Source organism: Takifugu flavidus, chromosome 14, assembly GCF_003711565.1.
Source record: "Takifugu flavidus isolate HTHZ2018 chromosome 14, ASM371156v2, whole genome shotgun sequence".
Taxonomy (NCBI): Eukaryota; Metazoa; Chordata; class Actinopteri; order Tetraodontiformes; family Tetraodontidae; genus Takifugu; species Takifugu flavidus.
Window position 1 is genome coordinate 4,845,010 of NC_079533.1, and position 25,350 is coordinate 4,870,359.

The 25,350-nt window shown below is 43.4% G+C and overlaps 2 protein-coding genes across 3 annotated transcripts in view; one reads left to right on the forward strand and one right to left on the reverse strand.

Moving 5' to 3' along the window:
* Nucleotides 1-24,323, forward strand: part of kctd16b (potassium channel tetramerization domain containing 16b) — a 117,205-nt gene extending 92,882 nt beyond the window's left edge. Inside the window, exons 2-4 of one of the 2 annotated variants that reach the window (XR_008953787.1) lie at nucleotides 14,292-14,385; nucleotides 21,362-23,107; nucleotides 23,290-24,323. The gene's annotated coding sequence lies outside the window, so the exon portion shown is untranslated. The remainder of the gene's footprint in view (nucleotides 1-14,291; nucleotides 14,386-21,361; nucleotides 23,108-23,289) is intronic. The other variant, XR_008953788.1, reaches the window with a different exon arrangement.
* Nucleotides 1,458-9,174, reverse strand: LOC130538177 (glutaredoxin domain-containing cysteine-rich protein 2). The gene is made up of 5 exons (XM_057055565.1): nucleotides 8,978-9,174; nucleotides 7,730-7,913; nucleotides 6,078-6,181; nucleotides 4,505-4,711; nucleotides 1,458-2,661 (listed from the first exon to the last, which is right to left on the reverse strand). Exons 1-5 carry the CDS (start codon nucleotides 9,032-9,034, stop codon nucleotides 2,443-2,445), a joined length of 771 nt encoding a protein of 256 aa, XP_056911545.1. The 5' UTR covers nucleotides 9,035-9,174; the 3' UTR covers nucleotides 1,458-2,442.
* Nucleotides 24,324-25,350: the final 1,027 nt, after the last annotated feature.

A 25,350-nucleotide genomic window follows, 5' to 3' on the forward strand; every position in this document is an offset into this window, starting at 1 on the left:
CCAACTTTAAAAGTCAGTCAATACAGCCAATAATAAAAATATAATAAAATAATAAAATTCTCTGTACTGTCAGCTGCTTCATGTGGAGGCCTGGCCAAAGAAAAGGGAAGACAGAAAATGGGAATCTGTTCGAGCACAGAATCTAGAGGCAAATTATAACCTTCTTCATCTTACAGACGAATATTGAATAAATAATTCATTTTCACATTGTTTCAAGTTTGGTTTTATTTTGAAAATCAACTGAACGAATGATACACGGATTGCGGAAAGCCTAGCGACACAAAAACTGCACAATATCTAACAAAGTATTTTATTTGTGTTTGTTCGTTTGTTTAATTGCAGTTGTAAATTGTAAGATTATTGTGAATTTTCTGAAACATGGATGGACTGCATGGATTTCATAAGCAACACACTATTTTACAAGTGTAAAGACACACACCTCTCTCTATCTCTCTCTCTCTCTATATATATATATATATATATACACACACACACACACACACACACACACACACACACACACACACACACACACACACACACACACACCTTCATTTCAGATGTCAAAAAGTGTTTGCGGCTCCCAGTGTTGTCTTTTTCTGTGGAAACCAGGTCGAAATGGCTCTTTGAGTGTTAAAGGTTGCCAACCCCTGTTCTAGCCCATGTTTTCTAATCTCTCAACCCCAATTTTGACCGTAGATTTACAGCCCTATTGGAAGTATTCATGACCTTTGCCCTCACCTGAAATCAAAGTGCTTCTGAGGCTCCACCTGATACACCTCATTAACATTAATACACATCATTTAGCACACTAAAGAGTATAAATTAGTAGAAAGTAGATTTTGCGTTTAAAGGCCTAAGCTGTTCACACACAAATGCTGCTAAAACTCAAAATGTCCCTTAACATCCTGCAATTTGGTTTGTTCTCAGCCTTCCTTTGGCCCCCCTCTCATATGCAACATGATTCACACCCTTTATTCCATCCCCAAAGGAGTTGCTAGGCAGATAATAAAGTCACCAATAAGTGCTAACTAGCTGTACTTCAGCTTGTATAAGTCACTGTTGCTTGTTCTTTAGATTTTGCTTCAGTCTATACAGGCATGCCATCTAAAACAGTCTGCAGGCAGTAATGCAGCCACGTTGCACCATCTTCACATCAATGAATTTGGACCAATTGACAGAAGAGAACTAAAGCAGTGGCGCTGGACCGAACACTCTGAGAGCTTTTTCAAAGGAGAGCCAGCTTTGCCATTTGGCTCTTCTCGCACTCATGAATTCACCTTTCCCTTCTGACATTTTTATGTCAGTCTGGTCTGGGTGGGCAAATCTGACATTTCAGAACTGGGACTTCAGATTTTCCACATCCAGATCGTCACTTCCTTCAGGGAGAGCACATCATGAGGGTTGAAGTTTCAATTTCAAAAGAGATAGACAAAAATAGTGTAAAATTACAGCTCTGAATGTATGGAAAGCATTTTTTTTTTTAATCTTCAAAATTTCCAATGCTATATCACAAAAGTTATGTCATGAAACACCAAATATTTACATTAACCAAAGATTACTGACACCTGAAGCAGACCGTTTTTCTTTAAGGAAATTTAGTTTAGACTGGCTATTAAATCATCCTAAAATCCAAAAAGCAGTTGATTAGATAGGGTCCTATTTGTTAAACACTTGCTGGGAAGCTGCAAGCAACCATTCCCAACCTGCTGTCAAAACATTGCTGAATGTTTAAGGCACACAGAGCATCCAGATAAATGTGCTGCAGCTCCCACCGCAGGATACATTTAAATCCATCCAAACACTGTGCTGATAAACATAACCCTAATAAAAGAACACAGTCTCTTTGCTTGTCATAAAACATCTGGTGCCATACAGCTGCAGGGAGACCCTCTTATGACACCAAACAGACACAGAAACACGAGCACAGCTTTTATAATGTAAAACTCTTGGATAAAACATTCTGTGATAACATTTCTGGATAATATTAAGAATTTAATAGTCACCATCCTTAATTACATTCCTGCTGTCGTTGATTGTCCAGATTCAGTTTCAAACAACAACAAGGCTGAATGATTGCTCAATTCTTTGGGAGGTCATCCTAATGCACAAATGGAAACTGTTCAAATGTGTGATTTGTATGTTTATTTAGAGAGAAGCTGGCAGATGAAAAATAATGAGCCAACAATGGAAAGATAATACTTCTGTGTTATTGAAAGATAAATTGGTTTAACACTCTAAAGGTATTTTAAGGTTTTTGTGTCCACTCTCACAACTACCACCACCACCACCACCCCACCCCACACCCCTGCAGGGATGGCTTGTGCTTCAAAAACACCCCACCACGAACATTTTGAAATAAGACCAAAACTGGATCTTAGACTATTCTGACCAGGTGATAGCACATGGAGCTGAGTAGCCCATACAGCGGCGCATTCATGTTCACTGACTGTTTCTCTGCAGTGCCCCAGAGTCCGCCAAACAGTGCTGATTGCTGGAGCAGGACTGGCACTTCTCCAGACCATGAGGGTAGCAGGCTTGGCAACGCAGATCGCTGATGGACTCATTGAAGCGGTTAGCCAGCATTGACAGCTTGCTGCCGTGACACAGGGAACAGGGGGCGAAACCAGAACCGCCACAATGGCGGCAAGTGTTGGCTTCCTAGAGACAGAAAAAACATTAGAGAGGGGAAGCAGGGGAGCCGTGGGGGCCAGGCAAGTGGTTAAAAAGAATGAGGAGGAAGTCACAACACCTGAAAATGAAAATTCTACAACAGGTAGAAATTCTGTCAGCCCTTTTCTGTCTAATGGATTCAGATGAGCCATCAGAAGCTTCTGAAACTTGGAAATTAATTTTCATTCTGCATCTTCTACCCTGAAGCCCTGAACTTGCTGCAGCCCAGTAAGCAACAATGTCAGCCACTATGCCCAGCCTGTCCTGTAATATAGTTCTCTTTTCTAAGTAGCCCTTTTGCAGAATGATGTGCAGCCAGACAGTCCTTAGTAAAACCAGTTGCTGACAGATGAAAAATAAAACACAGCTGCCTGAACATCCAAGGAGTGTTGGATTGTACGTAAATCGAGCTTTTTATCTCCATCTTTAAACCTAATAGAAAGTTGTAAATCTCTTAGAAAAATAATGAAACTTCATGCCCAGCAAAGATTGCAGCTGTTCATGACTAAAGCTGTTCTAGATGTTTGAGAAATTTAATTATTACACTGAAATAAAAGGTAGAGTCAGGTTAATTGGTTTAAATGCTCCATTTTTCCATCAGCTAATGGAGGGTTGGGAAAAGCAAAGTCTTAATGGGCAACAGTATGCTTGTAAGCAAGACCATATGATCTTTAACCCAAAGACAGTGTCAGTGCCGTGCTTCTTTAGAAAGCTGTTGCTTTAAATGAATAACTATAGAATCAAAGGAGAAGGAAACAGACTTTTTCTTTCACTGTAAAACATACAAGGAAGATTTAGGAAGATCATTTTTGCACTTTTAAGAATCAAAGATGCAGCTAGGGATGCAGCTAGGGGATCAGTGTCTGGCTCAAGGAGATGTGGCACGCAGGGGTGAGACCATGACCTTTGTATCCCTTCATCCCACACATGGGGACTCCCCAGTCCTCAGCACATCCAGAATATGATGGCAACCCCTCTGGATCATGGCATGACCCCCGTCATTCCAGTGATGTTCAGCACATATAAAAAAAAGGAGTGGAATAACTGGACCACAATTATGGTTTTAGAACCCTTGCTGCAAGTCCAAGGTAGTTTTCTCTATCAACTGGACTGGGTTTCTTCCAGTTGACAGAGAAAACTACCTTGGATACAATGACCTGGATGACTGAGAATTTACACAGACATCTTGCTGCAAGTAATTTAGGCTCATTAAAAAAGCAGGATGCCAACTCAACTTATCGCATTGTGATAAAACAATGCGCACCTCTTACATGCAATATGGCTCGCGGTAACATGAAGCTGCTTGAAACTTGACAAATTTAATCACATGTCGAAATGTAAGAAAGTGAAAACCAGCCAGAATCCGGATGAAGAACAGTGGGGAAAAGCTGAGGATGAACTTTCCTCAACAGCAGCAGAGAAAATGAGAAAATAATGAGGAAGGTAAGAAAAGAATGGTGGGAGTAAGAGGCAGAGAACAGTAATCAGCAGAGGAGGAGAGCAAGCAATGGAAGGGTAATAGGGAGCTGGATATCCTTGCAGGCTGGCAAGAGGCAGCCAATTGCTCTAAGGGCAGAGGAGAACTGTGCACTCATCAGTACGTGTTCACAGCTGACAGATAACACTGAGGCGACAGCGTGGGAGTTGTTACAGCAGGGAAGACTTAGGTGGCAGAGAAAATGGAAGGGAAGAAATAACTACTCCTCAGTGAACTGTTACAGATTACAACAATATGGCCACACTCTCCATCATGCAGACGAGCAGAAGTGATAAGTCTGAGGCAGTGCGTCTCCACGGCACCTGCAGAACTAAATACAACAAGGGTCATCACCTTCTCTGTATCACCAAGTTGACTCTCCCCTCCATCTTTATATCTACTCTTCCTCCCGCTCCCCCTCTCCTTGGCCTCTATGGAGTCCCATAGGTCAGCGGGAGACACAGGGCGGTGACGTGGCCTCTCGGATGTCCTGGCCGGTGCCCTAATGATGCGCAGGTTGCTGGTATATATGATGATTTTACCAAAGTCCAACACGGAAGACTGGAGGACACAAATAATGTTTTGATTTTCCCTGGGTAGATAACCTCAGATTGATCCAATAACATCCAGGATTGGGATCAAATTCAGGAATGCGGACAGAAACAAAGTCAAGAATTCTTTAAGCGTCATCAACATTGTTTTACTAAATCACTATATCAGGCTATAAAGACAAATGCAGAGAAGAAAATCACCAGGAAGTCATTAAGGAAGACATCTGATTCTTTGTGTCATAATGTCCCTAAACTTAATCCTAATGGCTGTTGTGTGCTGATAAGTATGATATATTTGTGCCTGGGTCACAAGGGCCATTTGTGTTCAGAGGATAACCCAATGAAAATGCCCCCCACCAAAGCCGCTGTCTGCTAATTGTGGTGTTTCCTGTCTGCTGTCAGTGTTCCACTTTAATTGCTGAACAATTTGCACTGAGCAGCAATTCAATTCAATTCAATAGAGTATCAGATGATTCTTCTTTGCTAATTGGGATTATTTGGATGCTGTCTCTTTGTGGGAACTTGTTTTGTTGCCTCTTTCTTTTTGCAAATCAGCTTTTTTTATTAGAAAATGTAATTTACGGTACTAAAATAAAATGGATAACCTGTGATAGAGGAACTTTCAGACCTCTTGACATTAAAAAGAATGTGACTTGTTTACAACCATTTGGTATTCTGACTCTTTGTTTTACGGTCTTGGTCTGGTTTATATTCCTTTAAGAGGACCTTCATTTCTTTGCTGCTCTTCATTTGTTTCATTGTTCTGTTGTTCTTTTGCCTTTGTTCTTTACTTTTTATCACCTCATCTGTGATCTTCATAGCTCCAGTTTCTTTGTTTCGTCTTGATCCTTTAGTTCATTCCTTGGTTTTCTTCTTCAGATCATTTATCAGCTTCTCTTCATCATCTTCTCATCTATCTTATCTCTGTCAACTCATCCTTTTTCTGTTTTCATTTACTGCTTTCTCCCACATGGTCAGTGTCTTTCTCTCATCATCCTCACTTGGTCCTCCTCCTCCAGATTGTACTCCCTCTCAACCAATGTTGTGTTCTTTGCTTCCTCCTTTAGTTCAGTTAGCTTATTCAGTTCCTTCTTCACCTCCTCATTTCATTTTTTAGCTCTTCTTCCTCCTTTAGCTTCTTCTTTGTCCCTTGGTATTTTATTCAGCTCTTCTGTTTCATCTAATTACGTTTCCTCCTCACCTTCCCATCTCCTCTGAGTGTTTTCATTAACATGTATCAGAATACATTAATACAGATCACATATTTACATACTTGACATCCCAGTGAATTCATCTGAAACAACTGTCAAGAAACATAATTTCATTTGATCTGGATTCATAGAAAAATCACAGTAAAGTCAACAGGCAGATCTTACTGCAGCTCCAGTTTCTGCTGCCTGGCACTGGTCTGTTCCAGGCCTGTATCCTCCTCTTCCTCTATACACATTAATTCTGTGGGCCATGAGCCCTGGTGGAGGATCTGGATGCACAACAAAGCATGTTGTCAACAGACTTGAGACAGTCTCAGGACCAGTGTTAGCCCTGTTCCTTGGTTAGGGTTAGTGTGGGCAGTAGGGTAAGTCCTGCTCCTTAGTTAGGGTTTGTGTGGGGAGTTAGTGTGGGGGGAGAGGGTGAGGGGTTAGGGTTAGCCCTGCTCCTTGTTTAGGGTTAGTGTGGGTTTGGGATAGGGTGAGGGGGGGTTAGAGTTAGCCCTGCTCCTTGGTTAGGTTTAGTGTGGGTTTGGTTGGGGGAAGGGGGGGGGGGGGGGTATGGTTAGCCCTGCTCCTTGGTTACAGTTAGTGTGGTGGATTAGGTTGGGGGGTTAGGGTTAAGCCTGCTCCTTGGTTAGGGTAAGTGTGGGTTTGGGTTAGGGTTAGCACTATTCCTTGGGGGAGGTTAGGGCAGAGGTTTAGTGTGGGTCAGGGTTAGCCATGTTCCTTGGTGGAGGTTATTGTGTGAGGTTAGGGTGAGGGGTTAGGGTCAGCCCTGCTCCTTGGTTTGAGTTTGTGTGGGGAGTTAGTGTGTGTGTGTGTGTGTGTGTGGGGGGGGGGGGGGTAGCCCCTCTTCTCAGTTAGGGTTAGTGTGGGAGGTTAGGGTGATGGGTTAGGATTAGCCCTGCTCCTTGGTTAGGGTGTGTGTGGGTTTGGGTTAGGGTTAGCACTATTCCTTGGGGGAGGTTAGGGCAGAGGTTTAGTGTGGGTCAGGGTTAGCCATGTTCCTTGGTGGAGGTTATTGTGTGAGGTTAGGGTGAGGGGTTAGGGTCAGCCCTGCTCCTTGGTTTGAGTTTGTGTGGGGAGTTAGTGTGTGTGTGTGTGTGTGGGGGGGGGGGGGGTAGCCCCTCTTCTCAGTTAGGGTTAGTGTGGGAGGTTAGGGTGATGGGTTAGGATTAGCCCTGCTCCTTGGTTAGGGTGTGTGTGGGTTTGGGTTAGGGTGGGGAGGGTTAGAGTTAGCCCTGCTCCTTGGTTAGGGTTAGTGTAGGTTTGGGTTGGGGGGGGGGGGGGTTATGGTTAGCCCTGCTGCTTGGTTAGGGTTAGTGTGGGTTTGGGTTAGGCTGGGGAGGGTTAGGGTTAGCCCTGCTCCTTGGTTAGTGTTAGTGTGGGTTAGGGTTAGGGATCACTCTGTTCCTTGGTGGGTGTTAGGGTTAGCCCTGCTCCTCAGTTACAGCTAGTGTGGGTTAGGGTTAGCCCTGTTCCTTGGTGGGGGGGTTAGGGTTAGCCCTGCTCCTTGGTTAGAGTTAGTGTGGGTTAGAGTTAGGGTTAGCCCTGTTCCTCGGTGGGTGTTAGAGTGGGGGATTAGGGTTAGCCCTGCTCCTTGGTTAGAGCTAGTGTGGGGGGTTAGGTTGTGGGAGGTTAGGGTGGGGTGGGTTAGGGTTAGCCCTGTTCCTTGGGTGGGGTTACGGTGGGGGATTAGGGTTGGCCATGTTCCTTGGTGGGGGTTAGTAATAAAAGCAGATTTTAATTTATATTTGAGCTGCAGAGCAAATCCTTCTTTGCAAAGTTAATAAAAGAAGAGCATGATACTCAGTAACCTTGTTGGTCCTCCTGATTGTCCTCAAACTCCAGCAGCTGCCCCACCTCAAGGTGGTCAGGAGGGATTTTGTGGTGAATGAAGCTGTGGGGGTACTTCTCTTCTGGACTGTCCAGCTCCTGCCCATCCTCATAGACGTGCTTCAGCACCCGACCGCTATAGGAGGACGCCAGCTTAAACCTCACCTGTAGTTTTGAAGGAGACATTATGCTATCGACTTTTGCATTCCTGTAAGTCATCTAAAGCAGTTCTTCTGGAAAAGTGGGTGTTACAGACAAAAGGAAGCTGTAAAAGCAACTTGCATCTATGCCAAGCTCATTAGTTATTGGCATTTTATCAGGGCCCCTGTTGGCAGATTCAGGTGCAGAAAGTAAATCCTTGAGAGGAAGATATAATCAAGGTGAAGCTGCCTGTCTTAGTCCCACATAGATTCTAAAGTGCAGAGGTTCAGATACAATTTAGAGGAGGATCACACACTTGACCCTGGTCACTGTTTAGAGCATGTGCCCTACCAAATGAGTGTTATTTTGTGCAACTTAATGTTTTGGTGTCCAGTGTATCCTAGCGTCAATGTCATGACTGCCCAAAGTAATGCTGCATGTAAAAGAGTGTTTTTTCTAGTAGTAGAACCTTAGGTTTAATGGAGGATGTGTCTCCAGGGATCTAGGACCTGAAATGCATTTTTTTTAAAGTAATGATAAAGTTGAGCCTGCAGCAGAAAAAAGGCTGCAAACTGTGTGGTTGAGAAAATATGACCTTGACTACATGGAAATTGGGTTGACAGAGGCAGGCAATGATTTGGAGCCAAAAGCGAAGTGTCTGGTGTCTCAGTCAAAGAACCTGTTTTTTGTTTTTATATATTTTTCTTCTTGGATGCTTTGGGAATGGAATTTAGATTTTAATTTAAAAGAGCCCTGGAACCATTGTGTTTCTACAGCTTGCTCAACACATTTCTGTAAAGGTAATACTTTCTGCAGGTTTTAATCGACCATCATAGAGCCAAAGGTTTTTATAAACATTATCCCGTTATAACCCCAAAATAAGATGTAGCCAGCGCAGCGAGAATTCAAGATTGATCACAAAATTCCGATTGATTCCATATTTTATTCATGAAATGTTTCATGAAATAATGACTGTATGAGTGTACTCATTAAAGAATCAGAATCCTGTAGCAGAATTCTGGGCTGCATATTTGTAACTCAGCACAGAAGAGTTGAGAGGTGACAATAATTGTCTGTAAATATCTCACCTTTCTGGGCTTTGTGCCTTCATGCCATGGATTGGGTTTCCTCTGAGGCTTCTCCATGGTGATGGTCCACCCGAGAAGCTTCACTTCCAAGTCGGCATCAGCAGGACTCACTGATGCCTGATAAAAGAAGGCATGGACAGGCTGATGAAGGGATGGTCGGACAGCATGAAGAGCTACGTGTTAAGAGGTGTGTGGACGACCAGATGAAGATATAGATCCTGCTCACCATGTGACCTCCCTCCTCACTTTGAAAGCACCTGCTCTTTTGATGGACCACTCTTTGGGCGCCCTGTGCTAAATTATTCACCCTGAGATCATGTGAACAAAGGCAGGATGAAACCAGAGGCTTCATCATCAAATAATTATGATCACTAAAAATAGAAGGTAGATGGCACTCGGGCTAAAGATGCTTCTATCATGTGTGGCAGGAGGATGAAAACAAAAAAAATGTTTTTGGAAAGAGAAATCCTCTCGTTTTTATATTTAGTATATTTACTTCTGACTGTCAAATGAATAAGGAAATTGTAGTATCTGACCCGTTCTATGCAGGCTTTACGTCTGTAAGGCCGTAATGTGTTTAACAGCCAGCCTAAGCACCATATTAGGACATGCTCCACATGTGTGTCCTGTGTCTTCTTCCTTTATGTAAAAGGAGCTGCTAAAAGATGACACTGGAGCCTGTGGGCCCCTGGTTGTTCTCCATACGAGGATGTGTAGCATGAAGCATCTTCGGTATTCCCTTTTTTGGTAATAACTGAACGCTATACCATTGGGTTGGCCATATTGTATAGCGTGAGGTCATCAGTAAAGAATGTGTTTACTTGACTGTATAAGAAGGAGGTGTCGATGTAGACACCTCGGAGTTCTTCACCATCGGGACCGCGAAACCTCCCTCGGACAAACTGCAGTGTTCGATTGATACCTGACTGTTCTCTCCAATAAACATCTTCGATAACCAAGTCGGTGTCTGCGAAGATTCCTTCCTCATCAACACATCTCGGCTACCACCAGGAGAAGATTCACAACAAAATCATTAAAAAATAAAATGTCTACTTGTTCAAAGGGAGGGATGGCGCTCCCTAAAGTCTTGTATTATTATTGGGCTGTAAATATTAGAGTAATGTTATATTGGATGGGCAACGATGACGACAACATTGCTGCTGAATGGCTGAATCTTGAGAGGACATCTGTATTTTCCATCTCTTTAAAAGCCCTACTGTGTTCCAAGTTACCGTCCACGCAGCCTATTTCTAACTTTATGTCATTCCCTCTTCCCTTTCTTTTTTCCTTCTTTTTCTTCATTTCATATCTGGGTATTTCAATTATGTGTTTAGCGCTCTGTAATTTAAACTCTTCCCACTATAATTTTTGTGTTTTTTTTTGGGAGGGGGTTGGCAGGGATCTACTGTTCTGTTTCTGTTTTGTTGGATCTGTGTTAAGTTGTGAAGGTTTACTGTCTTACTGAAACTTTACACCACATTACCACCAGAATTTACCAAATGATGAAATTACCAGAATTTACCAAATGATCCTCAGAAGATAAAAGTCAGGTAGGTTCAATTGATGTAATAAATAAAAATGATTCATATGAAAAGCATGGAAGAATTAGCTCATACTGGCACCATCTCAGTGTGCAATTTCAGCAGCAACACGTTATGAGGTCAGTAAACTTCCCTCTTTAGATAAGATCTCGGTTTGTTTGTTTTCTCTGTGACAAAACAGACTCCCTCATGAGGGTCTCCAGCTTCTACTCATGCTCAGAAAGCACAGGTGAGATGGCCACCTGCTGTGATCTGTGTTGGGTCCACCCTTAAGTGGATTAATTAATGAAAGTTAAAAAGGAGGCAGTATTCTTTTCTCCTCACTGATTGAAAGTGTGTTAATACGATTGCTCATCTACCAAGTAACTTTGACTCAAACAATATGTTTAGGGTGCAATAGGGGAATTATTAGACATAGCAGACTTCTTGATGTTTTAAATAAATGACAAATATCTGTATGTCACCATATTAAACCATTTTAATTCTAACAGGTGCCATATGAATAAAGATTTACTTGAACTGAACATTAGTAGACTGAATCTATTGCCAGCTCCTGCAAATGCAATGACTACAATGACCGTGGGTGCGCACGTCCATGTTTTCAAACCCATATATCCTCTTACGTGCTCCGAGAGTGTAAATCAAAGTGGAGGAATGCTATTTCAAGGCTTCATGGTGTTAACTTTAACCTTGTTCCAGGTTTGCAGGACAAGCCTCCTTGTCAAAAATGTGAGCATTAATGGAGAAGAAGATGTCTGTTCCCCAGATTATCGAAGGCAACATCATCTGCGTTTATGATCAGAATGTTTTTTGGGATCATTCAGATTCAACCAGTCAGATAAACGCTGAAGGTCATTTGATGTGATGTGACCTACAGATGAAACTGCTGGGCATTTTCTCTCTTAGTGGCCCAGAAGATAATTTCTGCCTACATTTTTCCTTATTTATTTCAGTTTCATGTCACGGTTTATTCCAGGTTCGTTGACTTTGATGCCTGACAATCTTTTCATGATGTCACCACTCTGGAAAGGTGCACATGTTCTATTCCTGCCTGGGTACAGACAGGATGATAAGATATGATGAGATACTTCTTATTGTCAATTCACTCCATGTTTTGAACATACAGATGAACCGAAATACCATTTCTCTTCGCTCTAGCTTATTGTGCTGTAAAACTAAAATTTAAAAATTAAAAATTAAAAGAATAACGTAAAATAAAAATATAAATACGGCAAAAAAGGGGGTAAATAAGGTGCCAAAAACATGAATGTACATACAGTGCAATACAATTAAGTGAGGTAGATTGCTAGAATAATATAGTCAGGTTCCTTGTTTTTCCGTCTGTGTGCAAATTTCAAGGGTTTGTGGAGTGCAATAGCATTTCAGCAGCGTTAAGGTCCTGGGGCAGGGAGCAGGAGGTGGGGGAGGTAGTGGATAGAGTTCAGCATCCTGACAGCCTGGTGGGTAAAACTGATTGACAGTACGGTGGAGAGGGCCCAAAGGCTTCGAAACCTTCTCCTTGAAGGCAGGAGGCTGAAGTCGGGGTGTGAGGGGTGGAGGTTATCCTCAATAATGTTGATGGCTCTTCGGGTGAGGCGGGTGAGGAAAATGTTTGTGAGGGAGAGCAGAGGAGGTGGGGGAGAGCAGAGGGTGGGGGTGTTATTGACGTGCTCTCATATCAGTAACGTGGATTTTCTTGGAAATCCCTGGTTTACGTTTCTCTGCTGTGTTCATTATCCCAGAGGAAGTGTTATATCGTGATTCAGAGGGTGACAAAGAAGCCACAGATGATCACGAAAGATCACATTTTTCTTAAATTACGACTTAGACATTAATGTCATATTCTCTCTGAAGATGGTTGGACTTGTGGGGTCAGGTCAGCCACGCTCACCTACACCAACCATCGGAAGGGCCTCGTGTAGAATAAGATTAGACAGGAGGAGGAATAGGTCATATCTGGAAGAAGCCTCTGATACGAAACATTTACCTGCTGAGTGGCAGCTACTCATAGCTCCACTCGATAAACTCAAATCCAGAATTGATGGTCAGTTTTGTTTTGTTTTGTTTTTTTTGTTGTTTTTTTTAACTTGATCACAGTTCAATCGTTTAATCAATCTTTATTTATATAGTATCTGTTACAATCAAAATAGTTTCAAGGTGCTTTACAGAATCCCAGGGCCTGACCCCCAACAAGCAACAGTGGCAAGTAAAAACTCCCCTTTAACAGGAAGAAACCTTGAGCAGGACCAGGCTCATATAGGGTAGAGAGGGAGGATAAGGAGGACAAGAGAGACTAGGCAGCGATCAATGAAATACATTATTTATATTAATTATATTAAACTGCCGGTTGAATTGGGTGGGTCATCGGGGTCGGTGGTCAGTAGGTCAGCATATAGCTATGAAGGCAGCGATAGTAATAACATCACTAGTACTGAGGAGGAGAGGACAGGACAGGACAGGACAGGACAGGAGAGGAGAGGAGAGGAGAGGAGAGGAGAGGAGAGGAGAGGAGGAGAGGAGAGGAGGAGAGGAGAGGAGAGGAGAGGAGAGGAGAGGAAACCATGACCCAGTGGGGTGACAGAGGCCTGTCAGGTGATCATGTTTCTGGACCCCGGCAGCCTTGGCCTGTAACAGCATAGCTAAGATGTGACCCAACGATTAGACGACCCTCTAAGTATGATAATTTGTCTGTCTATGATAATAACTGCAACTACAGAGTTAGTGACAAAAAGCTTTTTCAAAGAGGAAGGTTTTCAGTATAATCTTAAAAGTAGAGATGGAGTCAGCCTCCCATACCTGGATAGGGAGCTGGTTCTACAGTAGGGGGGCCTGGTAGCTAAATGCTCGGTGCGGAGCAGTCTATTGGGATGATAAGGTGTCACTAGCTCCTTTAGGTAGGATGGAGGTGGGCCTCTGAGAACCTTGTAAGTCAGAAGAAGAATTTTAAAAATGATTCTAAATTTAATGTGCAGCCAATGAAGAGACGCCACTACAGTAGTTATGTGATCTCTTTTGTCAATACCTGTCATAACTCTAGCTGCAGCATTTTGGATCACCTGGAGGCTTCTAAAAGAGTTGTTTGGACACCCTGATAATAAAGAATTACAATAGTCCAGCCTGCAAGTAACAAGTGCATGGACTAACTTTTCAGCATCATGCCGCGTCAGTAGTTTCCTGATCTTTGCGATGCTTCTCAGGTGAAAGGCAGTAAGAAAGTATGTTTTGTGCGTTAAAATGACCCTTCACCACTATCTTTGAAACATTTTATAGAACTGCGCTTCAATAATAGCAGGACAAACCTTCATCACTGACTTATATAGGACTCTTGTGTACAAGAGTCACAACAAACTACTACCAGAATTGATACAATGGGCTGATAAATGTCTTGAAGTCTCAAGAACATTTGATGCACATGTATTGGTGTCACTGCCTTATCTTTGTCTGTATACGGTAAGTGTGTGAAAGCCGCCACTCCCCTTTACGTTAATGTCTTCCAAAATGTTGCAGGATAAGTTCTGTTAGCATTCACAAAAGGGTTTAATGGAATCAGATTTAGGCTCAGGTCTTGTTTTAAAAATGAGCTGCCAAAAAAATGAAATGAATCTTCCTTTTCCCGTCTCTCCTCTCTTTTCCCCATCCTGCTTTTCATCCTCGGGGTTGTGCGTTACCTGCCAGAGGTTTTTTGTCTCTGAGAAATCACCACAGGGGCTCTGCAGGTCTCTTGTTCCTGGCTCACTCTCTCTCTTCTTTTTCTGTTTATTTTCTGCCACTAGAGCATTACTCGACTGGATGGATTTTATTCTGCACGTACGAGGAGCCAGATTTCTTACTCAAAAGAATACAGATGGAGGGTTTATTCACATAAATGTAAGTTTCACCTCAAGGTATGAAACTGGGGCAGAGATTGTGTGATGAGTATAGAATTCTACACTCATCTTAAAGCCCCGTTTGCTTATTACAGGATCCAAATAAATCATCTGATGACCTTTAAATGGACGTCCCCTTTACATTTATAATAACGCCAGCATGCAGAACAGGATTACGCAGGTGAAATGATAAAATGTCAGGTATAATCTCACGTTTAGCAGAGAGGAATGGATCTTATTGCTGTTGTTCCCCAGGAAATCCTAACCTTCATAAGTCTAAATAAAAGCAGATAAGGACTGAATGGAAGGTCTGAGACATTCTACAAACATTCTACAAAGTAAAATGGCAGTTTGCATAAGATGCAGCAGAGAGCAAACCTCTGAACTGGAGCACCTTGGATCCCTTTAAATGAGTGCTGGCCAAAAACAAATTGTTAAAAGGGCTCCTAGATGGTCTGTTGATATTTGTTCACACTTAACTTCTCCATCTTGGTACCTTTGAAAAGAGCTGGGGCTGAGCGGGTGGAAACACAGAAGAAGATGCTTCCACACTTCCCCCAAAAAACCCAGATTTGTGTCTGCCATTACCCCTCCCTCATTCCTCCTGATTCTCCTTCCTTTTCTATTTTTTGCTGCAACATTCTGATTCTGGCTTTAACATTGGAACCATTTCCAAGTTTTTTTTAGGACCCAGGTTCATTGTTTCATCGCTCTGTCCCAGCCAGCCCTGTTTAATTACACACTTTATTGTGGTTGACAGTCATTGTTGGGTGAATCTAGAAAATCGAGAATTGTGTTTATAGACAACAGATTCCCATAATCCACAGGGACTTATAATGGATCAAATCGGCCTTATCAGCCTGATGCGACATTGTGATTATCGCAGCTCTCATAATGCCAACTTTAGCATCTAGAACATCATCTTTTGGTTTTTAGCCATTTTTAAAACAGTGAACACCTCTTTTATTGTAGAATGTATTGATTGTGTGGATGTTGAATTTGGTTTGGTTCTGAAAACAAGAACAAGAAATCTTCTTGTATCCAAGTATTTGGATCTTGAGGTGGCCTTGAACCAGGATCAAGATCCTCTAATAGAAGAAGTCCCTTTCTGCCGATTTGACTTGAAGTCACCTCTCCCATTAAGGCTATCGTAGCTTTGTGGATGCTGCTGGGTCATACTGTGTTTGGTGTACTGGTACGCTGTTGTTCCGGAGAAAGAAAACTGTAATTTAGGAATTTCTGCCTAACATCCTCTTTCTCTTTAAGAGTTTCAGTGCTTTTGAGCAGGACTGCTATACATGCTGAGAATCCCTATAAGAGGGCTGAACTGCTGCAGGGTCAAGGAGCCGACGTTAATGTTCAGGGACAGCTATTGTTTGAAAGAAAAGTCTTTTTTTCGTCTTCTGCAGATATTGATCGATTTTGCTGCGTTAATAAACATCTTGTGCTGTTAGGTACTAATTAAACCATCTGAGCAGGTGTGAATGACCTTGTTTTATTTTTTCTTTTGTATCTAATTTTTTGACCATTCCCACCTCCTCCTCTTTCTCATTCTTTGTTCATCTTCTCTGAATATCTCCCTTAGCCTGCTATAACAGAGCGAGGTGGAAAAGGTGAATTCCTGCTAATAAATCACACTGGAGGGCATTTCACAGAGGCATCGGTCTGAAAATGCCCCGCAGAACTAGGGCAATTCTATATTCCTGAGACGATTGTCTGCCATTGAAAACTGTCCACAACTCTCCATTTTGTTGAAATTGTCACAGATGCTGCGGCAGGTCATGCTCCACATGTTGTGTTTTCACAGCTGGGTTTTCACAGGAAAAGCCTTTTATCAAACCATAAGATCATTACACAGACACTGAAGACTGTTTTTTCCACCTGACTTCACTTATGGCAGCAAACACATCTATAATTTAGTCAGCTTGTGTGATTATACTTCACACCGTATCATACCCTAACCATAGTAGAAGTTAATGATGGCTAATTATGATGCAGTCACAGTGAATCAAACATCTGCATCAGTGATCATTGCTGCCATCAAGCCAAACGCTAATAAAGCAGTTCTTTAATTCGTGAAAACATTTAAAGTCTAAAAAGGGGTGAAGCAGTGCAATGAGGTTATTATAAATGGAGTGTTGTGTAGATTCAGCAGCAGCTGACACATGGACTTGACTCCAAATAAAAGCTCAATCTTGCTCCTGGCGATTTATACTGACTGAATATGGAGAAAATGAAAAGAAACGGAGCAAACATGTTTGTCCTTTAACTACAGGATGATCCTCTTCTGTCCCCTTTGGCTGTCACTGGTCTTCCTCGTGTTTCTACCTCTCTGTAGAGCTCTTTTACCTCGTCGGTCTGCCAGGTGTCAACACCCGAAATGTCTTCAGTTTGAGAGAGAAACAGCTGTCATTGTGCTCTTCTCTCCTCTACAGATTTGTGTGTCTGTTTTAGTCCAACTCACCATTGTCTTTTATTTTGTTGGATGTGTCCTGCAGCTGCAGTGGGTAGGTGATATGGGGGTGAGGTTGGTGTTGCTGGGAGACGGAGCCTTTCACTCATTACATGGACTTCCATACTGAGCTTGCACAGTTGCATCCCAAATGCATCTTTACGTGCATGCACAAATGCAAGTTCAGCTCCAACCCTGCTGAAGGATTAATATTTGCTGGCTTCCCAGAGAGTGGAAGTCAAAAGACCTCACTGGAATTGAATCCCTGTCACCAATATGTGAGCAGATCCTGATCTCTTGCTATGGCAACGGTGTCTCACAGATAATCTCTGTCTTAAAGGGTGTTTGTTTCCTTGATGCCACCGCCTGCTGTTCTAAAAATAATTTCTCCACCTGGTGTTTCATCACCCTCCCTCTCATTTTTCCTCAGAAAGAACAGGCAGGCAGCGTTAGTGTGATTCCATAACTTGGGCATCAAACTGCCAAAGAAAAGTAGCTATCATCTCATAGGAAGGCTAATTGGACCAGTTACAGTTGGAAAAGGGATGAAAAGGATAGATTCTACTGGAAAAAACAAGATAATAAGGCTGGTATGGAGGCTAAGCACAGGAGGGAAAGAGGCTAAATAGACACAATAAAAAGCTAAAATACATTGTTATAGTGGATGGAAGGGGAGGATAAATGGAGTAACTGGAAGAGGATTAGTTGTGGCGTTGATAGAGAGATGAACACTGGCAGGTTTTGCTGGGGTAGTATGTGCCCAAGGTTATAATGAGAAAAAGAGAGTTAATGAACTAACTATATAAAGTTGTATTCTCTTAATACTTGAGCATTTTCTCTGTCTTTTTTCATCCATGTTTAATTTTGTTTTGTTAGTTTCCTTTTCTGTCTATTAGGGTGGGACTTTTACAATTCCACCTATTGCCCTTCCAAATGTACTACACCATCACGTGTACGAAAGGATCAAAGCTATTTGTAAACACAGTGGCAGAGATGTGAAGAAACTTACAAATATGGGATGTGTGGGCCTACAGAGGAAAGGGACCAATGCAAATATGAATGTAGTATCCCGGCCATCCAGCGTATATGCCAGCTAAGCTGTCCCTGTCTCACATAAGTGTGTGTTCATTGTCTGTGCACAAAGTGACATCTCAAATCAAATCAAATCAATCTTTATTTATATAGCGTCTTATACAATCAAAATTGTTTCAAGGCGCTTTCCAGAATCCCAGGGCCTAACCTCAGACAAGCAACAGTGGCAAGGAAAAACTCCCCTTTAACAGGAAGAGGAGAGGAGAGGAGAGAGAGAGAGGAGAGAAGGAGAGAAGAGAAGAGGGAGAGGGAGAGGGAGAGGGGAGGGAGAGGGAGAGGGAGAGGGAGAGGAGAGGGAGGAGAGGAGAGAGAGAGAGAGGAGAGAGAGGAGAGGAGAGGAGAGGAGAGGAGAGGAGAGGAGAGGAGAGGCACAGAGCACAGAAACACATACAAAAATGTCACAGCTGCGGGCAATCATGCCCTTGAGCTGCTTCACCCCGCACACCCCCACACATATGTATGTATGTATGTATGTACCGTATTTTCACGACTATAAGGCGCACCTAAAAGCCTAGAATTTTCTAAAAAATCTACGGTGCGCCTTTTAACCCGGAGCGCCTTTTGTATGGATTACGGTAATATTGGTTAATCGCGGCTACCGTAGTCAGTAGGCGTGGCCGAGGTAACAGCAGTAAATTCAGTCCCAAACCATTTCTGTCTGTAAAGACCCCAAAATGGCTCCTTGCAAGAGACGCGCTTTTGACGCAGAGTTCAAACTGAAGGCTATCAGTCACGCAGTTGAACACGGAAATAGAGCAGCAGCAAGAGAATTTAACGTGAACGAATCAATGGTGCGGAAGTGGAGGAAGCAACAAGACGACCTGCGCCAGGTAAAGAAGACTCAACGGAGCTTCCGAGGAAACAAAGCAAGAAGTGGATTAACAAAGGAACTCCAGCCGCTAGATATTGGTGTCAACGGGGCATTCAAAACTAGACTGCGAACTGCGTGGGAGCGGTGGATGACGAACGGCGAACACACGTTCACCAAGACGGAGACGGCGCCGAGCGTCATACGTCACTATCTGCCAGTGGATCGTAAATGCCTGGGCATCGACCGTGGTCCGAGCTTTCGGGAAGGCAGGGATTGTCACTGAAATGCCAGACAACACCAGCGACACCGACCCTGATGACGACTTTGACGAGACGGAGCCGGCCATGTTGGACGCCGTATTCGCACAACTGTTCAATTCGGACACCGAAGAAGAAGAATTCGAGGGATTCCTGGATGAGGAATGAACTGATAAAGTGATCTTTACGTGTTTCTTTTGTGTGTTTACAACTTAACAAGGCTGGTCATACTGTGAATATGGAAATTACCGTTTGAACAACGTTGTTATATTGCTATTGTTATATTGCTATTGCTATCGCTTTGCACTACTTCGAGAGTTCGAGTTACCGTATATTGTGTTTGCACTAACGTTTGATTTACCGCAACGGTACTACGTGATAAAAATGTTGCACTAAATCGAAGATTTATTAAACTCCACTATCCACTTGTGATAAAAATGTTGCACTGCCTGTTATAACTCGCTGTTATTAAACGAACTGTGTTACGCGAAAACACTACGTCACTCGGGAAAAAAATAATAAAACAGCTGTTTATTCGTTTTGGGAGTGAATAGAGTTGTGAGAACGACGGTTTGTATTCTATTACCGGTAATAAAGTTTGACTGACTTATCTGGCCGTTTTATTGACATTCCTTTTAGCGCAGCTCGATCTAGTGAACGCGTCATGAAACCACAGGCACTACGCAGTTTCTATGCTATGCGCCTTATAACACGGTGCGCCCTGTGTATGAAAATATTTCTAAAATAGGCTGTTAATTGAAGGTATGTATGTATGTATGTATGTATGTATGTATGTATGTATGTATGTATGTATGAATCAATCAATCAGTGACAAGGAAAAACTCCCCTTTAACAGGAAGAAACCTTGAGCAGGACCAGGCTCATGTAGGGGGACCCTCCTGCTGATGGCCGGCTGGGTAGAAGAGAGGAGAGGAGAGGGAGAGAGAGAAGGAGAGGAGAGGAGAGGAGAGGAGGAGAGGAGAGGAGAGGAGAGGAGAGGAGAGGAGAGGAGAGGAGAGGAGATCTCAGTCAGTCAGTCTGCTCCATGCTTCATCCCTCCCTATTGTTTACTGTTTGTTTTTTTTGACTGACAAGTCATCCTCAAAAGATGTTTGCATCACCGAGCCACTCTAGATTGGACACGCTTGCTCGATCCCACTCTGAGCCACGTTTGAAGGAAGAGAGCCAGCTCAGTTCTGCTTTATTTATAGACTCCAAAACTTGCTCACACTCTGGAGGCCCTATTTTATTTTGTATTCTACCACATCATGGGGAGATCAGGCTTCCACATCATCAGTGTAGTTTGTTTTGATGTGAAATGTGAACATTTGTGGAGGTTCAGAGTTTCACATGCTGGAAAGAAACTCCAACAGATGCATCTCAGATGAGCTAGATCTCAAAATATTCATCTAAAAATGATCTGTTTGTTTTGCTCTTGTTGTTTCCTGTGAAGTCTTTATAGAGTAGCATCTCATTTTGGCCTTGACATCTGTGATTAATTAGCTCTTTTGTTAGCACAGCTGAAGCTCCTGCTAATGTTTTTGAGCAAGAATTATTAGATGTAATGAGCATAACACATTTAATTTTTTGCTTAACGTGAGCCCAGACAAGACCAGGTTACAAATATAAGTAAACATCAAAGGAATTCCTGTGAATTTATTAAAATAAGACCAGGTTATGAAATTAATTCCTGTGAGATCATTGAGGCAAGACCAGGTAATAAAGTGTAAATCCTGTGAGCAAGAAAAGAGTCAAGACCAGGGTATCAAAGTGTAAATCCTGTGAGCAAGAAAAGAGGCAAGACCAGGTATGAAAACGTAAATCCTGTGAGCAAGAAAAAATGGCAAGACCAGGTTGTTAAACACCAAAGTAATTCCTGTGAATTTTTTTGAAATAAGACCAGGTTGCAATAAAACAGGATCAGGTTACCATGGGAACCTTGCAGAGTAAGGTAAGAGTCGAATGTGGTGCCGGGGACTGACTGTCTCCAGTAATGGACATAATGACTAAGAAGTACGGGCCGGAAAGTTGTGCGTATGTAAGGGTTTTCAGAGGGAGGATCGTTAAGTGCGTGACAATAGTCCGCCCTGAGGGACAATTTAAATAAGAAAAAGAATGAAATGATGAGCAGAAAGAAACTATCAGCAAAAGAATTACACGTGATGATAGATATGGAAGAAAAGTTGAAATGTTGGGAAACAGAATGTGATAACCGTGAGAAAAAACAATGTCAGAAGGCAATGACGCAATTGAAAGTAGGGACAGTTAAGATAGCAAAGCCCTAGCAGAAACCTCCCCCTCCCCCTCCCTCCCCCGTCCCCTTCTTCTTTCCCTTCCTCGCCTCTTCTGCCTCTACCCACCCCAGATGACCTTCACCTGCCAGAAGGACTCCACCCAACAACCTCAGGTACGGCCTGTGAGGTGAGCCCAAGAACATAATTTTCCCCTATGGCCACCAGGGGGACGAGAGAACGGGACAACAGGCCCTGGACAGAAGCAGACATCTTGGAAGCTGCGAAACACCTCCCACCTCCCTCATCCGGAGGAGCTACAATGGCGAACTGTCTGACTGACTTCTTTCGAGACTATGTCCCAACGTCCTCTGAAATGGCCAGAATAATGACTCTCCTTGGTGGTAAAGTACGCTGATCACCAGTACAAACGACAGCAGGAAAGAAAGACCACTACAGAAGAAGAGGACAAGCACACAAAGAGAGCCCTGCAGCAAAAACAACTGGCTCTCCTCAAGTATCCTCCACCAGATGGCGCCAGATGACACAACGGAGGAGCCCCTCCACGTGTCCCATCTTGAGACCACCACAGACACGACAGCAACCACCGATCCAGGGGCAGAAAGACTCAGACACCTGCTACTACTGTGGTCGGAATGGACACTGGTCACAAGACTGCCCCCGGAGGACAGGAAGAGGGCATGGCAGAGGGTACCCGCAGGGCAGAGGACGGGGACACTCAGAGCTCCAATTCCATTCGGAACCACGGCAACAATTGGACTGACTAGAAAGAGAAGTGGAGACGGCTGAGGAGCATCCAACCACGATTCAGGCACAGTATCACACCACACCACCACGGGAACATCCACACGCAAACGTGATTAACCTATTCGTATATTCATCTATTGTTATGTTAGCTACTCCTGTAACCCCGGAATTTAAATGGATTTTCATTTGGGGGCTGCCCCATTCAGAGTCAAGCGTGCTATTGCAATGGGCAAAAGACAGAGTGGGCCCTGCTGCACATCTGCAAACAGATGATGCAGCGCATTGTACTGCCCACGTCGCACCAAGCCAGGACACAAATTATGAGGAGCGTTTCTACGCACAAGCCTCAGTCCACCTAACCACTGATACTATGTACCAGCTGCGTCTGTCAACTTGTCTGTATGTGACTGTCAACTTGTCTGTGTGTGTGTCTGTCAACTGTTTGATGTTCAAACGCTGCAATGTCTTGAATCCAGCCACCCTCCTCCCCACCCCGGAGGAGGGCAACCGTCATGATTGCGTGGCGGAACTCTCAGTGTCTTGTTCTCCACGTCCTGACCTCATGGATCAACCTCTTATCAATCCTGATCTTGTTATTTTTGTCGATGGGTCAGCATCCCGGGATCCGGACACGGGCCGGTGCAAAGCCGGTTACGCAGTCTGTGACTCCCGCGGCACTGTTGAATCTGCATCATTACCATCCAACTACACAGCTCAAGCCGCTGAATTGGTGGCCCTTACCAGAGCTTGCCACTTCGCAGCCAACCAGTCAGTTACCACCTTCACTGATTCTAGGTATGCCTTTGGTGTAGTTCATGACTTTGGAGCATTATGGAAGCACAGGGGCTTCCTCAAGTCTGACGGTGCTCCTATCTTGAATCATCGGCTAGTGGCGGCTCTTTTGGACGCTGTCCTTTTTCCCTCACAGATCGCGATCTGTAAATGCACCGCTCGCACTAATCTCTCTGACCCTGCATCTGCAGAAATCTTACTAAATCTCTTTCAGAAATCCGGGCACGAGTGAAAGCAGCACTGCTGTCTCCAATGGACCAACAGCTCCATCCGTTACATCCAGGGGACTACGTGGTGATCAAGGACTTCCGGAGGACCAGGTGGAACCAACTATTTATGTATATACTGTATATATGTCTTATTTTATTTTATTTATCTTATTCTAGTGTTGTCTTCTTTATGTTGAATGTCGCAGCGTCACACCAAGACAAATTCCTAGCTTGTGTAAAACTGTGTATTACATGAACAATGGCAATAAATCTGATTCAATTCAATTCAAAAGGTGGCAAGGTCCATTCCAAATCCTGCTGGTGACTCAGACCACGGTGAAAGTAGCCGAGAGAGCAACGTGGATCCACGCGTTCCACTGCAAGAAGGTGCCAGAACCGAAGGAGCCGGTCAGTAGGGAGTGAAACTAGTGTCCCTGCTGCTCCAAGTGGCATGCCAAGCCACCAATGAAAGAACAAGATGAGCCTCCAAGGAATACCTTTGCATCCCAGGCGACAGACCGACCTGATCCTGAGGAAATTCCTGTGTGCCCTGGGTGTGATATCAATCGCAGCAGTACTACTCATCTTCTCCCTAGTACCACACGACAAACCGGACTTTACAATTCATCTGAATGTGAACTGGAAGAGGGTTATAAAGATGGACTAAGTTGCTGATGTATATCAAGTTTACTGCCAAAATCAGGTTGATCCAATTACGATCAAAAGGGGGGACCTGAAATGGAATTTTATTGTGAAATGTAAATTGAGTGCAAAAGGAAGGGGTGAAATGGAAATTTAGGAAGGGTGTGGTGGAGACTGGGAGAGCAGATGAAGTCCGTTTGGTTCCTCATTCATTTACAAGGAAACAAAGGTTCAAAGAAGACCAGTGTCAAACTACTGAGGGGGGGACATTCTCAGTCATTTAACTTCTTGCGCCAGCCGGAACACATGCTGTGAAGGCACGAAACTCCTGCGGTGCATGCAGCGCGCACCTACTGTGAAGACGTCCTGTGTCTGCGCCTCAGAGGCGGGCCTTTGACTATATAAGATCAGAACTGTGTACATTTAGTAGAGATCTCTCCACATGCTTCCGTGTGTGTATCCTGACCGACTGACTGGAATAAAACCATCTCCTACGCAGTAACTTAGATTCATTGTTTACTTCTCAAAACAGCTAAAAATTACGCAACAGTATTTTCTAGTGAAATCACTAGGCAAAGTTCAGTGTTGTGGTTGTTTCCTGGAAGAGTGTGTGGGTCTGTGTGCATTCGTTCCATTTCCGTATAAAACACAAGATGTGTAATAAAGTTGTTTCTTGTCCAGAAAATTGATGAATGAATAATGTGTTTGGTTTCAGACTTTATGGTTGCCAACTTCCTAAAAAATGAGGTGACATTGTGACTTTTTAGTGATATAAATAAACATGGAAACCTAAAGAAATAGTGAAATTACCAGATTAAAATAGTTATTCATTTAAAAGCAAAATAACTTTCCTGAATAGACTTTTATCCTGTTTAAGTTAAATAAGTATAAAATTACAGAAAACAACAGAAAAAATAAGATTTCTGTAGTAGTGTTTTTAGTGCAATTAGTGCAAACAGAAATTTCACCACTAGAGGCAGACTGGTTCACATCAAACGGTCCACAAGGAGCTACAGACACCCATAAACAGTGCAAAGTGCTTTGTAGACATTGTTGTCCACTTTTTCCAGCCACATTATTAGCCACAAAACTAGATCAGGCATGAAGCATCAACACAATCAACAGATGATAAACTATAGTGTACCACTTGTTGAAGGTAGAAGGGCATTTCTCCAACTCCAACCCCCGATCTATGTGGCAGGGCATTCAGGTCATCAGCAACTACAAGCCCACCAATGCCTCTCCCCCCTCAACTGACATCTCCTTCCTCAATGAGCTAAACAACTTCTATGCTCGGTTTGAGAAGGACAATCATGAACAAGCGAGCAAGGTAGAGCTGACTGCTGGCCACCAACCCTTAACTTTCTCCACTACTGATGTCAGAGCGGAACCGAGCAGGATCAATCCACGCAAAGCTGTGGGCCCCGATGGCATCCCTGGACACGTGCTCAGAACTTGTGCTGCGGAGTTAGCAGGGGTCCTGACAGACTTATTCAATCTATCCCTGGCTCATGCAGTTGTGCCGACCTGCTTCAAATCCACCTCCATCGTGCCAGTACCAAAACATTCCACCCCGGCTTGTCTCAATGACTATCGTCCAGTAGCACTCACTCCCATCATAACAAAGTGCTTAGAGCAGCTGGTCTTGGCACAACTCAAATCCTGTCTCCCCCCAACCCTGGACCCCCATCAGTACGCCTATCGTAAGAACA

Excerpts from the sequence above, each read along its gene's own strand:
- LOC130538177 (XM_057055565.1), bottom strand. The coding sequence starts at position 9,034 with ATGGAGAAGCCTCAGAGGAAACCCAATCCATGGCATGAAGGCACAAAG. Across the intron at positions 7,914-8,977 it reads AAGGCACAAAGCCCAGAAAG|GTGAGGTTTAAGCTGGCGTC; the intron begins GTGAGATATTTA and ends TCAAAACTACAG. Across the intron at positions 4,712-6,077 it reads CAGCAGAAACTGGAGCTGCA|TCTTCCGTGTTGGACTTTGG; the intron begins GTAAGATCTGCC and ends TGTGTCCTCCAG.